The sequence below is a fragment of the Mustelus asterias genome, chromosome 12, assembly GCF_964213995.1.
Source record: "Mustelus asterias chromosome 12, sMusAst1.hap1.1, whole genome shotgun sequence".
Taxonomy (NCBI): domain Eukaryota; kingdom Metazoa; phylum Chordata; class Chondrichthyes; order Carcharhiniformes; family Triakidae; genus Mustelus; species Mustelus asterias.
In genome coordinates, this window is record NC_135812.1 from 109,631,926 (window position 1) to 109,645,167 (window position 13,242).

At 47.5% G+C, this 13,242-nt stretch overlaps 1 protein-coding gene across 2 annotated transcripts in view; it reads right to left on the bottom strand.

Moving 5' to 3' along the window:
- Positions 1-4,492: 4,492 nt before the first annotated feature.
- Positions 4,493-13,242, bottom strand: part of mmd (monocyte to macrophage differentiation-associated) — a 76,722-nt gene continuing 67,972 nt past the window's right edge. For both annotated transcript variants that reach the window (XM_078225878.1, XM_078225879.1), the window contains exons 4-7: positions 10,940-11,014; positions 10,157-10,258; positions 9,532-9,601; positions 4,493-8,367 (exon numbers count right to left, since the gene is read on the bottom strand). In XM_078225878.1, the coding sequence (XP_078082004.1) occupies positions 8,164-8,367; positions 9,532-9,601; positions 10,157-10,258; positions 10,940-11,014 (451 nt within the window). In that variant the 3' untranslated portion in view covers positions 4,493-8,163. The remainder of the gene's footprint in view (positions 8,368-9,531; positions 9,602-10,156; positions 10,259-10,939; positions 11,015-13,242) is intronic.

Here is a 13,242-nt window from a genome sequence, read left to right on the forward strand (position 1 = left end):
AGTGCTGCATTGTCAGAGGGTCAGTACTGAAGGAGTGCTGCACTGTCATAGGGTCAGTACTGAGGGAGTGCCGCACTGTCAGAGGGTCAGTACTGAGGAAATGCTGCACTGTCATAGGGTCAGTACTGAGGGAGCGCCGCACTGTCAGAGGGTCAGTACTGAGGGAGTGCTGCACTGTCAGAGGGTCAGTACTGAGGGAGTGCCGCACTGTCAGAGGGTCAGTACTGAGGAAATGCTGCACTGTCAGAGGATCAGTACTGAGGGAGTGCCGCACTGTCAGAGGGTCAGTACTGAGGAAATGCTGCACTGTCAGAGGATCAGTACTGAGGGAGTGCCGCAGTGTCAGAGGGTCAGTGCTGAGGGAGTGCCGCACTGTCAGAGGATCAGTACTGAGGGAGTGCCGCAGTGTCAGAGGGTCAGTGCTGAGGGAGTCTGCATTGTCAGAGAGTCAGTACTGAGGGAGTGCCACACTGTCAGGAAAACAAGTGGTAAAATGCGCATTTGAAGGATCCTAAGCACAAACCTATAGTGTGGATATCAGGTAGAGTCACTGGTTCGCCCAGCCGCCTGTACGTTCAAAAAAAGAACAAAGAAAATTACAGCACAGGAACAGGCCCTCCAAGCCTGCACCGACCATGCTACCCAACCTAACTAAAACCCCCTCCCCTTCCGGGGACCATATCCCTCTATTCCCATCCTATTCATGTATTTATCAAGACGCCCCTTAAAAGTCACCATCATATCTACTTCCACTACCTCCCCCAGCAGCGAGTTCCAGGCACCCACCACCCTGTGTAAAAAACTTGCCTCGTACATCTCCTTTAAACTTTGCCCCTCGCACCTTAAACCTGTGCCCCCTAGTGATTGACTCTTCCACCCTGGGAAAAAGCTTCTGATTATCCACTCTGCCCATGCCCCTCATAATCTTGTAGACTTCTATCAGGTCTCCCCCCAACCTCCGTCGCTCCAGTGAGAACAAACCAAGTTTCTCCAACCTCTCCTCATAGCTAATGCCCTCCATACCAGGAAACATCCTGGTAAATCTTTTTGTGCACTCTCCACATCCTTCTGGTAGTGTGGTGACCAGAATTGAACACTATATTCCAAATGCAGTCTAAAGTTCTATAAAGCTGCAACATGACTTGCCAATTTTTAAACTCAATACCCTGGCCGATGAAGGCAAGCATGCCATATGCCTTCTTGACTACCTTCTCCACCTGCATTGCCACTTTGTGACCTGTGTATCTGTACACCCAGATCCCTCTGCCTATTAATACTCTTAAGAGTTCTGCCATTTACTGTACATTTCCTATCTGTGTTAGACCTTCCAAAATGCATTACCTCACATTTGTCCAGATTAAGCTCCATCTGCCATCTCTCCGCCCAAGTCTCCAACTGATCTATATCCTGCTGTATCCTCTGATAGTCCTCATCGCTATCCGCAAATCCACCAACCTTTGTGTCGTCCGCAAACTTACTCATCAAACCAGTTACATTTTCCTCCAAATCATTTATATATTTTACAAAGAGCAAAGGTCCCAGCACTGATCCCTGTGGAACACCACTTGTCACAGCCCTCCATTCAGAAACGCACCCTTCCACTGCTACCCTCTGTCTTCTATGACCAAGCCAGTCTTGTATCCACCTTGCCAGCTCACCTCTGATCCCGTGCAACTTCACCTTCTGCACCAGTCTGCCATGAGGGACCTTGTCAAAGGCCTTATTGAAGTCCATGTAGACAACATCCACTGCCCTACCCTCAATCACCTTCGTCTCTTCCTTGAAAAACTTGATCACGTTAGTGAGACCTGACCTCCCCTTCACAAAACCATGTTGCCTCTCACTAATATGTCCACTTATTTCTAAGTGGGAGTAAATCCTGCCTCAAAGAATCCTCTCCAATAATTTCCCTACCAGACATAAGGCTCACCGCCTGTAATTACCTGGATTATTCTTGCTACCCTTCTTAAACAAAGGAACAACACTGGCTATTCTCCAATCCTCTGGGACCTCCCCTGTCGCCAGTGTGGATACAAAGATTTCTCTCAAGGCCCCAGCAATTTCCTCCCTTTCCTCTCTCAGTATTCTGGGGTATATCCCATCAGACCTGGGGACTTGTCTACCTTCATGTTTCTCAAGAACCCAAATACCTCATCCTTTTTGATCTCAACATGACTCAAACTATCTACACATCCTTTCCCAGACTCATCATCCACCAAGTCCTTTTCTTTGGTGAATACTGAAGCAAAGTACTCATTTAATACCTCACCCATTTCCTCGGGCTCCATGCATAGATTCCCTCCCGTCCTTGAGTGGGCCAACCCTCTCCCTGGCTACCCTCTTGCTCTTTGCATAAAAGCCTTGGGATTTTCCTTAATCCTGCTGGCCAATTACCTTTTGTGACCTCTTTTAGCCCTCCTGACTCCTTGCTTAAGTTTCTTTCTGCTTTCCTTGTATTCCACACTTGCTTCGTGTGTTCCCAGCCTCCTAGCCTTGACAAATGCTTCCTTTTTCTCTTTGACTGAGCTCACAATATCTCGTTATCTAAGGTTCCCGAAACTTGCCATACTGATTCTTCATCCTTACAGGAATGTGTCGGTCCTGAATCCCTATCAACTCAGACTTGAAAGCCTCCCATATGCCAGATGTTGATTTGCCCTCAAACATCTGCCCCCAATCTACATTCTTCAGTTCCTGCCTAATATTGTCGTAATTAGTCTTCCCTCAATTTAGCACCTTCACCTGAGGACTACACTTATCTTTATCCATCAGTCCCTTGAAGCTTACTGAATTGTGGTCACTGTTCCCGAACTGCTCCCCTACTGAGTCGACCACCTGCCGGGCTCATCCCCCAATACCAGGTCCAGTGTAGCTCCTTCCCTAGTTGGACTATCTACATACTGTTTCAGGAAGCCCTCCTCGATGCTCCTCCCAAACTCTGCCACATCCACACCCCTAGCAATAAGTGAGTCCCAGTCAATATAGAGGAAGTTAAAATCTCCCACAACAACCCTGTTACTTTTACACCTTGCCAAAATCAACCTACATATCTGTTCCTCCATCCCCCACTGGCTGTTGGGAGGCCTATAGTAAATCCCCACATCCTCTTTGACCTCGACCAAAGAGTTACTACCCTTGGATCATTAACCGGCCGTTTACGTGAGTGTTTTTAGTTGTTGTCTGGAACGTGCTGCCTGACGGGACAACGAAAACAGATTCAACAGGAACTTTCAAAAGAAAACTGGACAAACACCTGCAGAAGAAAATATTTCAGAACAAGAGCAGTAAGAATAGGGTGAGTGGGATGAAGAGTTGGCACAGGCACGGTGGGCTGAATGGCTTCTGTGCTGCACTATTGTGTGATGCTTTAACATTTATATTTTATTTCACAATATTCTGTATTTACTATTTTTAATCTCAGGAGTGAGGACCCATTCCAGTTTGGACTGTTACAGCGGAGGAAAGTTCCAGTGCAGAAAAGATTAATAAACTATCAAACACCGAGTGCTGTAGTAACACTAACTTGTCCAATAACCTCTGTATACTCAGCTCTCTACCTGTCCTGGGAGTGTTTGATGGGGACAGTGTAGAGGGAGCTTTACTCTGTATCTAACCCCGTGCTGTGCCTGTCCTGGGAGTGTTTGATGGGGACAGTGTAGAAAGAGCTTTACTCTGTATCTAACCCTGTGCTGGACCTGTCCTGGGAGTGTTTGATGGGGGACAGTGTAGAGGGAGCTTTACTCTGTATCTAACCCCGTGCTGTGCCTGTCCTGGGAGTGTTTGATGGGGACAGTGTAGAAAGAGCTTTACTCTGTATCTAACCCTGTGCTGGACCTGTCCTGGGAGTGTTTGATGGGGGGACAGTGTAGAGGGAGCTTTACTCTGTATCTAACCCCGTGCTGTACCTGTCCTGGGAGTGTTTGATGGGGACAGTGTAGAGGGAGCTTTACTCTGTATCTAACCCCGTGCTGTACCTGTCCTGGGAGTGTTTGATGGGGACAGTGTAGAGGGAGCTTTACTCTGTATCTAATCCCGTGCTGTACCTGTCCTGGGAGTGTTTGATGGGGACAGTGTCGAGGGAGCTTTACTCTGTATCTAATCCCGTGCTGTACCTGTCCTGGGAGTGTTTGATGGGGATAGTGGTTGCTGACAGAACTGGGTCCTGGCGAGACTCAGCACTCTAGGAGACAAAAAGAAACATTCTTGCAGGAAGAAAACTTCAAATGAAGTTTTAGTTCTGTCGGAGGACAAGACTAGATGGGAAGCTGGTGTTAATCTCTGTTGAATGAGTTAGCTCCCATGTTTTTCAGTAAGATGCCCGTGTGGAACATGAGTCGTCAGCATTAGTGGCTGGTTGATGGAGGGAAGCCTCGAGTTTTATGAACTTGTCCGTTCCGGCAGTGGGTAATAACACCCAACTGTTGGCAGGAGTTATAAACACCATGACCTCATTCAGTCTATACTTAAACCACATCAAAAGCAGGAGTACGCAAAATGCATCCTTTATTTAGCTGCAGTCTGGTTCATTCATACATATACAATCATAAAGTGTACAACATTCCCAGCAAAAGGCTCTCAATATATCAACTCCCATCACATCAACACAGACTCTAAATAAGGATTTATTTAAAAAGAGAATCTGAATCTATTTAGATGGATGAAACATTTTAAAAGAGCGAGGGCATCATACCAAACATTTCAAAAGCCCTCAGCAGATTGGTGGACAGAGAAGCTATGAGGATACATAGTTATTGAGCTGGTCTGATCAGTGGTCAGATTTAGAACAGTAGAAATGTTAGGAGCAGAGTGCTGATCCAGTGGGGAATTTGGAGTCAGAATTCAGGGCTCAGGATTGGGCCATTTACCTCAGAAATCTGGAGTAGTGCAGACTATCCCAGGAAAGTTTCAGGCAGTGACAGCTACACATTCCGATCGGAGCACAGAAATTCACTCCTGCGTCCCCTCCCACACGGCCCGAGATCCAGGCCTATCATTAACTTCAGTCCACTGGCTGCCATACCTCACCCACTCCGTCACAACTTCCTTCTCATCAACTTTGCAAAATTGGGCAGGCACTCGGCAGGGAATAGAAAAGGAAAAGCAGCTGAGTGGACATAGAAAAACAGCAGGCACCATTCAACAGGAACACTGCGTGAATCAGCTGCTTACCTCAAATATCTGGAGCTCCGTATTAGATTTACACAGTACATTTAAACTCGGATAAGGCCCATTATCCAAGTCATGGACTTTCCCTAACTGAAGGGTTAAATAATGCCCTAATTTATTGAAGGAAATGGAAAGGAGATTAACCAGAAATCCAAAGCTAAGAGGAAAATCATGTCTTTTCCTGAAACCTTCCATTTGGAATGAGAGTAAGCAGCTTTCTGTCCTGTGACCGTTAATGTGCTGGTGCCCAGCACCGACTCCACAAACCCAGCAAACCCAGCACCGACTCCACAAACCCAGCACCGACTCCACAAACCCAGCACCGACTCCACAAACCCAGCACCGACTCCACAAACCCAGCACCGACTCCACAAACCCAGCACCGACTCCACAAACCCAGCACCGACTCCACAAACCCAGCACCGACTCCACAAACCCAGCACCGACTCCACAAACCCAGCACCGACTCCACAAACCCAGCACCATTCCAGTTCCTGACAAAGTGCAAAAGTTCAAGGATGCACACGGCCTGACACCTGTGCATGTATAAAAGTGATTTGCAGGTGATCCTCAGCGCACTAGCACGGAAGCTTTAGGTAGCACAGACAGTTTGCATGCTAGAGATAACCACCGGGTGCAGCATTCATTACTTGTAAACTCAGTAAATATTTCACACTTGGGGAGTTACAGCATCTGGATCAGGAATATAAAAATAATTTCTAGATATCCTGGCATGCACCTAGTTAAATCCCCAAATGATTCCAAACCACAGAGAATTATAGCATGGTAAAAAATAAACACACAACCCTCGCCCGCTTCTCATAACCAGCACAAGGTACTAGTGACCCTTCCCTTCCTCTGATGCACAACCGAATATCTGAATTATATCCCAAACAGTAAACCCTGGCCTAGCTAATATTGTGGAACAAGCTCCAAGGTTGATGTAACTCCTGACACAGTAACGGACAGTGCAAACCTGGTAAAAAGGGAATTATTCTCATCGACCTGGTGCACACGTCAGTTCTGTGTATATGATCCATATACACAGCACACTGAGGAAGTGCCACTAATGAGCTGTTCTGGTGTATATGTGTTACACAGAACAGGATAAGTTGTGATAATGAACCAGTAAGCCACTGAGGTTCAGTACTACACACAGTAATATAGTAGCTGTACTGGATCACATTGTCATATTTATCCAGTATCACTGTGCCCTATTCTGTAGCTGCAATCTCTTAGAGCACATGGTTAAAGATATAAGTCAATGTTTCCCACTCTGTGCATCCTCCAATGTTGAACTGCACTGGAAACTGGTAGAAACACTGGCACACTAACCAGAGGCAGTTTTCCCTCCCCAACCAGACACCTCTCTGGCTCAGAGTGGATCTAAACTCAAGATTATTACTTTATGAATGACTAAAAATGCCACCTGGATTTTTGTTTAGATTGACATAAAAGCACCTTTGAAATCGAAAGATGACCACTGAGGTATTTACTCATCGACAGAGCACTGTAACACAAACACAATCAGGTCATTCTCATTGGTTAACTGTTTCTCTGCACCGATGGCAATCGGTATCGATAAGGGATTTGCTCAGAGTTTCCCCACCCTGAGTGAATGATGACTGCTCTCTGGCTCTCTTCCTCCAGTGAGCTGTTACAGGTAGATTGGAACCGGCTTCCTATCCCCTCCACATGGTGGGAACTGCAATCCAGGTTGTGACGCTCACATCCTTTTCTGTGAGCACATTTGGGAAGGGGAGAGGCGTGGAAGGAAAATATTCAACAGAATAGGGCCATTTTCTAAGAATGCATTGGCTGCACAGAAAAAAATATTTGTACATGGTTGGGTAAAGTCTTGACAAAATGTAAACCATTTATTAAGTTAAAATCACAGTCTTAAGATGATTCGCAGCCACTGAGAACAGCAGCTGCTGGACTGGCCAACGGGGTTAAAAAATGAACACAGAACATAAAGCTGAGAACCGGAATGCTCGATTAGAGCAGAACAAGGAGAACAGCTGTCTCTCATGTACAAAAATGAGGTAATCAGAATCTCTCCAATGATCACTTCAGGTAACTGACTATGATTTGGAAAAATACACTGAAGCGTGTGTGTGTGTGTGCGTGTATATGTGTGTGCGTGTGTGTGTATGTGTGTGCGTGTGTGTGCGTGTGTGTGTGTATATGCGTGTGAGAGAGGTGCGGTTAGCCGGCTGCTGTGTAGCAATGACCAAACCAAAGTGCTTTTTGTTACATTCCTCATCAACAGTCCAGTGCTGGAATAGACAGAAACCGAATACTGTTAGGATCTCTTTGCAAGATGAAAGAGTATGTACCACATGTCCTGTTCATTAGGTTGTCACTTGACAACAGCACACTTGAAGCAGTGCTATATAGAAATATAGTAACTGGTAGTTACATTCCTTCCCATCAAACATGAGCTACCAGCCCACTCAAAATCACAGAGAAAGTCTAAACTTTGGCAATCGAAGCCGAGGTATAAAGTGTCACCCGATTGGAATGTATCAGTTCAGCTTGCTGTGGCTGTTTGTATTCAGCTGGATAATCCGAGCAGGCCATGAGTCACTTTACAAAAGGTAGTTTACAGATCCTAAACTGGCTCCATTAATCCATCACAAAACCTGGAAGTCACTTCAATGTCATTGAGACAAACTGAAGTCCTTGAAACTTATGAGAGAAGCCAAGATGATTAGGGTGGGCAAGTCACAGGAAAGAAAGCAGGTGGTTAAAAAACAGTGAACTCAGAAAAAAAAAACAAGAACACAAATGGACAGGAGCCACCCTGAGGATCTGGTAGAATTTCACGTCGGTGTCTAAAGAACGCCACTGTGTTCATTCACAGTTGGGGGTCGTATGAACATGGCCCAAAGTCAGTGCCTCACATCTGTCTTCTCCACTGTTACCGTATGTTAATATATTGTCCAAATGAAGCAATTATCAGTGGAACCGATGGCACCAATGCTGGCCTGGAGATTAGAAGTCCTTCCACACTGGTGTTGGAGAGCTCCGGTACAAGTATTTCCAGATGGCATAGTAATGCACTGCTGCAGCCAAAGCCACAAAGATGTGCCAAATGGCATGGGCAAAAGGAATGATCCCGTCACTTTTGAAGAACACCACTCCGAGGCAGTACAGCATTCCACCCCATACCAGCTCCTGGATACCGTCAGTATTCGGCTGCAACAGAACAGCAGGGATTAGATCAAACATCAAACCCACTCTACACTTATTCAGTTAATTAATCACATTGAAACACACAGGCTACAACATCCTGATCAACACAGTAAAAAGAACTGGAGAGGCTGTTACTGTGTAACTGTACAGAGTCACTGTTTATTCAGGGTGATGATCACTCACTGTGTAACTGTACAGAGTCACTGTTTATTCAGGGTGATGATCACTCACTGTGTAACTGTACAGAGTCACTGTTTATTCAGGGTAAGGATCACTCACTGTGTAACTGTACAGAGTCACTGTTTATTCAGGGTAAGGATCACTCACTGTGTAACTGTACAGAGTCACTGTTTATTCAGGGTAAGGATCACTCACTGTGTAACTGTACAGAGTCACTGTTTATTCAGGGTAAGGGTCACTCACTGTGTAACTGTACAGAGTCACTGTTTATTCAGCAGGGTAAGGATCACTCACTGTGTAACTGTACAGAGACACTGTTTATTCAGGGTAAGGGTCACTCACTGTGTAACTGTACAGAGTCACTGTTTATTCAGGATAAGGGTCACTCACTGTGTAACTGTACAGAGTCACTGTTTATTCAGGGTAAGGGTCACTCACTGTGTAACTGTACAGAGTCACTGTTTATTCAGGGTAAGGATCGCTCACTGTGTAACTGTGAACTGATTAAACTGCACTCTCCATGATTTGGAAAATTCATGAAGAAAACGAGTAAAGCAGAATCTCTGGATTGAGAAAACATAAGAACCAGGAGCAGGAATAGGCCATCTGGCCCCTCGAGCCTGCTCTGCCATTCAATAAGATCATGGCTGATCTTTTCGTGGACTCAGCTCCACTTACTCACCCACTCACCATAACCCTTAATTCCTTTACTGTTCAAAAATCTATCCATCTTTGCCTAAAAAACATTCGACAAGGCCGCCTCAACTGCTTCACTGGGCTGGGAATTCCCCAAATTCACAACACTTTGTGTGAAGACGTTCCTCCCCAACTCAGGTGGACAGGACTTGCACATAAATTAAAATACAGCAAGCTCACTGGCCGTGTGAGTTTAATGTTTCCAAAAACCCTCATGCTTTGTGTCCACGGATGTTTGAATTGGTAAGTTATACACTGGGAAATAGAAGAGAATTATTTCTAAACACCTACCATCGATGCCACCACCACAGCAGGAGAGAATCCCATTGTCAAATAAAACAGCAGCTCAATAATCTTATACCTGTGCAAAGAAAACACAAACGTTTGAATAAAATATACTTCAATTAAACTTTGGATTTTGCTCTCAGCTAATTACCGATGCTCTTTTAAACAATGAAGATATAGAGTAGTATTTGTTTAAGTAATTATTCTTGTCACGTGGCGTCACTGGCTAGGCCAGCATTAATTGCCCTCGAGAAAGTGGTGGTGAGCTGCTTTTCTAAGTTCATGTGGTGTAGGTACACCCACAGTGCTGTTAGGGAAGGAATTCCAGGATCTTGACCCAGCGACAGTGAAGGAACAGCGATATATTTCCAAGGATGGGAGTGACTTGGAGGGGAAATTTGGGATGATTTTCCCATGCTTCTGCTGCCTTTGCCTTTGAGGTGGTGAAGATCACAGGTTCGAGGTGCTGTCAAAGAAACCTTGGTGAGTGTTTACACCTTGCAGGTGGTGTCCACTGCAGCCACAGTGTGCTGGCATTGGATGGAACGAATGCTTAAAATGACAGATAGGATACTGAACCAGTAGGCGGCTTTATTCTGAAAGAACTCAAGCTTCATGAAAAATTGCTTACTGTTCATGGTATAAAAAGACGTAGATGGTACCAGCAGCTGCCATGATCCAAATGAACCAACGCATGTGAGATGCCAAAGGCCCAAGCTCCCGGAGATTTAACCTGCAATAGAAAGGTGTTAGATAGGCTTTCAGACAGGGATGTGTTCAACAGCACACAGCAAGTGGAGGTTCAGGATGCACCTCCTCTCCAGAAAGCATTATCCCTTGCTGAGGTTCTACTGTTGTTTGCTGTTACTGTCCTCCAGTACTTTATCCTTGTGACTGTTCTTTATCTGTGAGCTTTACAGTCGGTGCAGATCATCAGAGCCAAGCCTATTCCTGTCCTCAATGGGAAGAGAGGCAGGAAAGCTTTCAGGAACTGGATCTAAGATCCAGGTTAAAAAAGAACACAACAGCCACTCGACTAACTCAACATAAACAGGAAAATGAGCCACACCAGATAGGTTCCGACAGCCTGACAACACAGAGGGCTCAAAGTCAGGAACAACATTCGGATGAATTTGAGCGTTGTAGTTAGGTACCTTTTGATTCCAGCACTAACATTTGCCACAAGGTATCCGGCACAGTTATTGAAGTGTTTAGTACAGCATGCGGGTTTTTAATCACAATTATTTCCAATAACAAAGTAATAGTCGCTGCCAGAAAGTTGCCTCAACCATTCTACAAGAGCCCATGGACTGTAGAACTCATCCAGCTCCATTAGGGCGGATTGTGATAAGTACCAACTCCTCTGTATTTTTCACTGACCAGTCATTTCTATGCTGTCTCCCAAGATACTCACCATGGTGCGTAAGAAGATGCGATGAAGAAGTAGATAACGATTCGGTCACACATGTGGAAGCATTGCTCCATTGTTCTGTCAAATAAGGCAAAAAGATAAACATCCATAATCTTTTCCACACCAGTTATGTCGACCCACCGGGGCAGGGCCGCGACCCACCGGGGCAGGGCCGCGACCCACCGGGGCAGGGCCGCGACCCACCGGGGCAGGGCCGCGACCCACCGGGGCAGGGCCGCGACCCACCGGGGCAGGGCCGCGACCCACCGGGGCAGGGCCGCGACCCACCGGGGCAGGGCCGCGACCCACCGGGGCAGGGCCGCGACCCACCGGGGCAGGGCCGCGACCCACCGGGGCAGGGCCGCGACCCACCGGGGCAGGGCCGCGACCCACCGGGGCAGGGCCGCGACCCACCGGGGCAGGGCCGCGACCCACCGGGGCAGGGCCGCGACCCACCGGGGCAGGGCCGCGACGCTCCGGGGCAGGGCCGCGACCCACCGGGGCAGGGCCGCGACCCACCGGGGCAGGGCCGCGACGCTCCGGGGCAGGGCCGCGACCCACCGGGGCAGGGCCGCGACCCACCGGGGCAGGGCCGCGACCCACCGGGGCAGGGCCGCGACCCACCGGGGCAGGGCCGCGACGCTCCGGGGCAGGGCCGCGACCCACCGGGGCAGGGCCGCGACCCACCGGGGCAGGGCCGCGACCCACCGGGGCAGGGCCGCGACCCACCGGGGCAGGGCCGCGACCCACCGGGGCAGGGCCGCGACCCACCGGGGCAGGGCCGCGACGCTCCGGGGCAGGGCCGCGACCCACCGGGGCACAAACAGAAACTTGGAAATCATGAACAATTTTGATTCACATCATGGATACTTCAGTAAATGGGTGAGTCAGAGTGCAGAACACAGCGACACTGGAAACGGGAGAGATAAGGAGGCAAACTAAGTAGGAATTAGGTTCTTGTTAAATTTGGGTTTTAGAAGTCTGCAGATTGCAGGAGGAAGACAGGCGATGAGGAAAACTAGTTTTGACGTGTTCTGTAACAGGCAGACTTGAAACATGCAGGAAAGGAATGTTGTTAAACTAAGGATTTTGGATTTTAAGAGAGAAAGAGAGTAACAGAGACAGAGCAGAATATTTGCATGTGCTCCTGTATGGTGATCTTGAAGACAGTTTTGTACCTTTCCATGCAGACTCCACAAAGGTAAGCGGAGAGGAAATGGGCCTTGGGTATTGCTAAAGCACATCGGCTGGCAAACCTGGAACTGATCGTTCCCTGCCCTGGGTGGTTATAGAACTATAGAAAAGTTACAGCACAGAAAGAGGCCCTTCAGCCCATCTTGTCCGTGCCAGTCCGAGGATACCCAGGTGCCCTTTTAATCCCACCTTCCTGCACCCGGCCCATAGCCCTGTAACTTTCAGCACTTAAAGTGCAGATACTTCTTAAAAAGAGTTTAGAGTCTCTGCCTCCACCAGTAACACAGGCAGCGAATCCCAGACACCCACCACCCTCTGCGTAAAAAAACTTCTTCCTCATGTCCCCCCTACACCGACTGCCACTTATCTTGAATCTATGTCCCCGGTTCTAGAATTCTCCGCCAAGGGAAACAATTTTATCCTGTCCACTCTTTCTTCTCATAATTCTGTACATCTCAATCAAGTCACCCCCTCAGCCTTCTTTGTTCCAAGGAAAATAACCCCAACCTATCCAATCTCTCCTCATAGCGACACTGTTCCAGCCCTGGCAACATTCTTGTAAACCTCCTCTGCACCCTCTCCAGAGCAGTTACATCTTTCCTGTGATGTGGTGAGCAGAGCTGCACACAATATTCCAGTTGTGGCCTCACCAGTGTTTTACACAATCCCAACATCATATCCTTACTTTTATATTCTCTACCTCCGCTAATGAAGGAGAGCATTCCATCTGCCTTCTTTACAACCTTGTCTACTTGAACTGCTGCCTTTAGGGACTTGCACACCAAGATCTCTCAACTCATCTACCCACCACCCCCCTTTGTATATTTCAGTTTGTTATCTATCCCCTTTTGTGTTTGACCTCCCTCAATGCATGAGCTCACACTTCATTGTGTTAAAATCCATCAGCCACTTTACCGTCCACTCCACCAACATATCGATCTAGATTTGGGGATTATGGCCGGAAGTTTATCGGCCCGCAGAGTGGAATTCTCCGTTGGCCTCGGGCGGGATTTTACAAGCCTTGCCCAAGCGAGATAAAATACCAGCCCATAGCTATCCTCTACACTATCCGGTACTCGGCCAATCTTTGTGTCGTCTGCAAATTTCCCAAT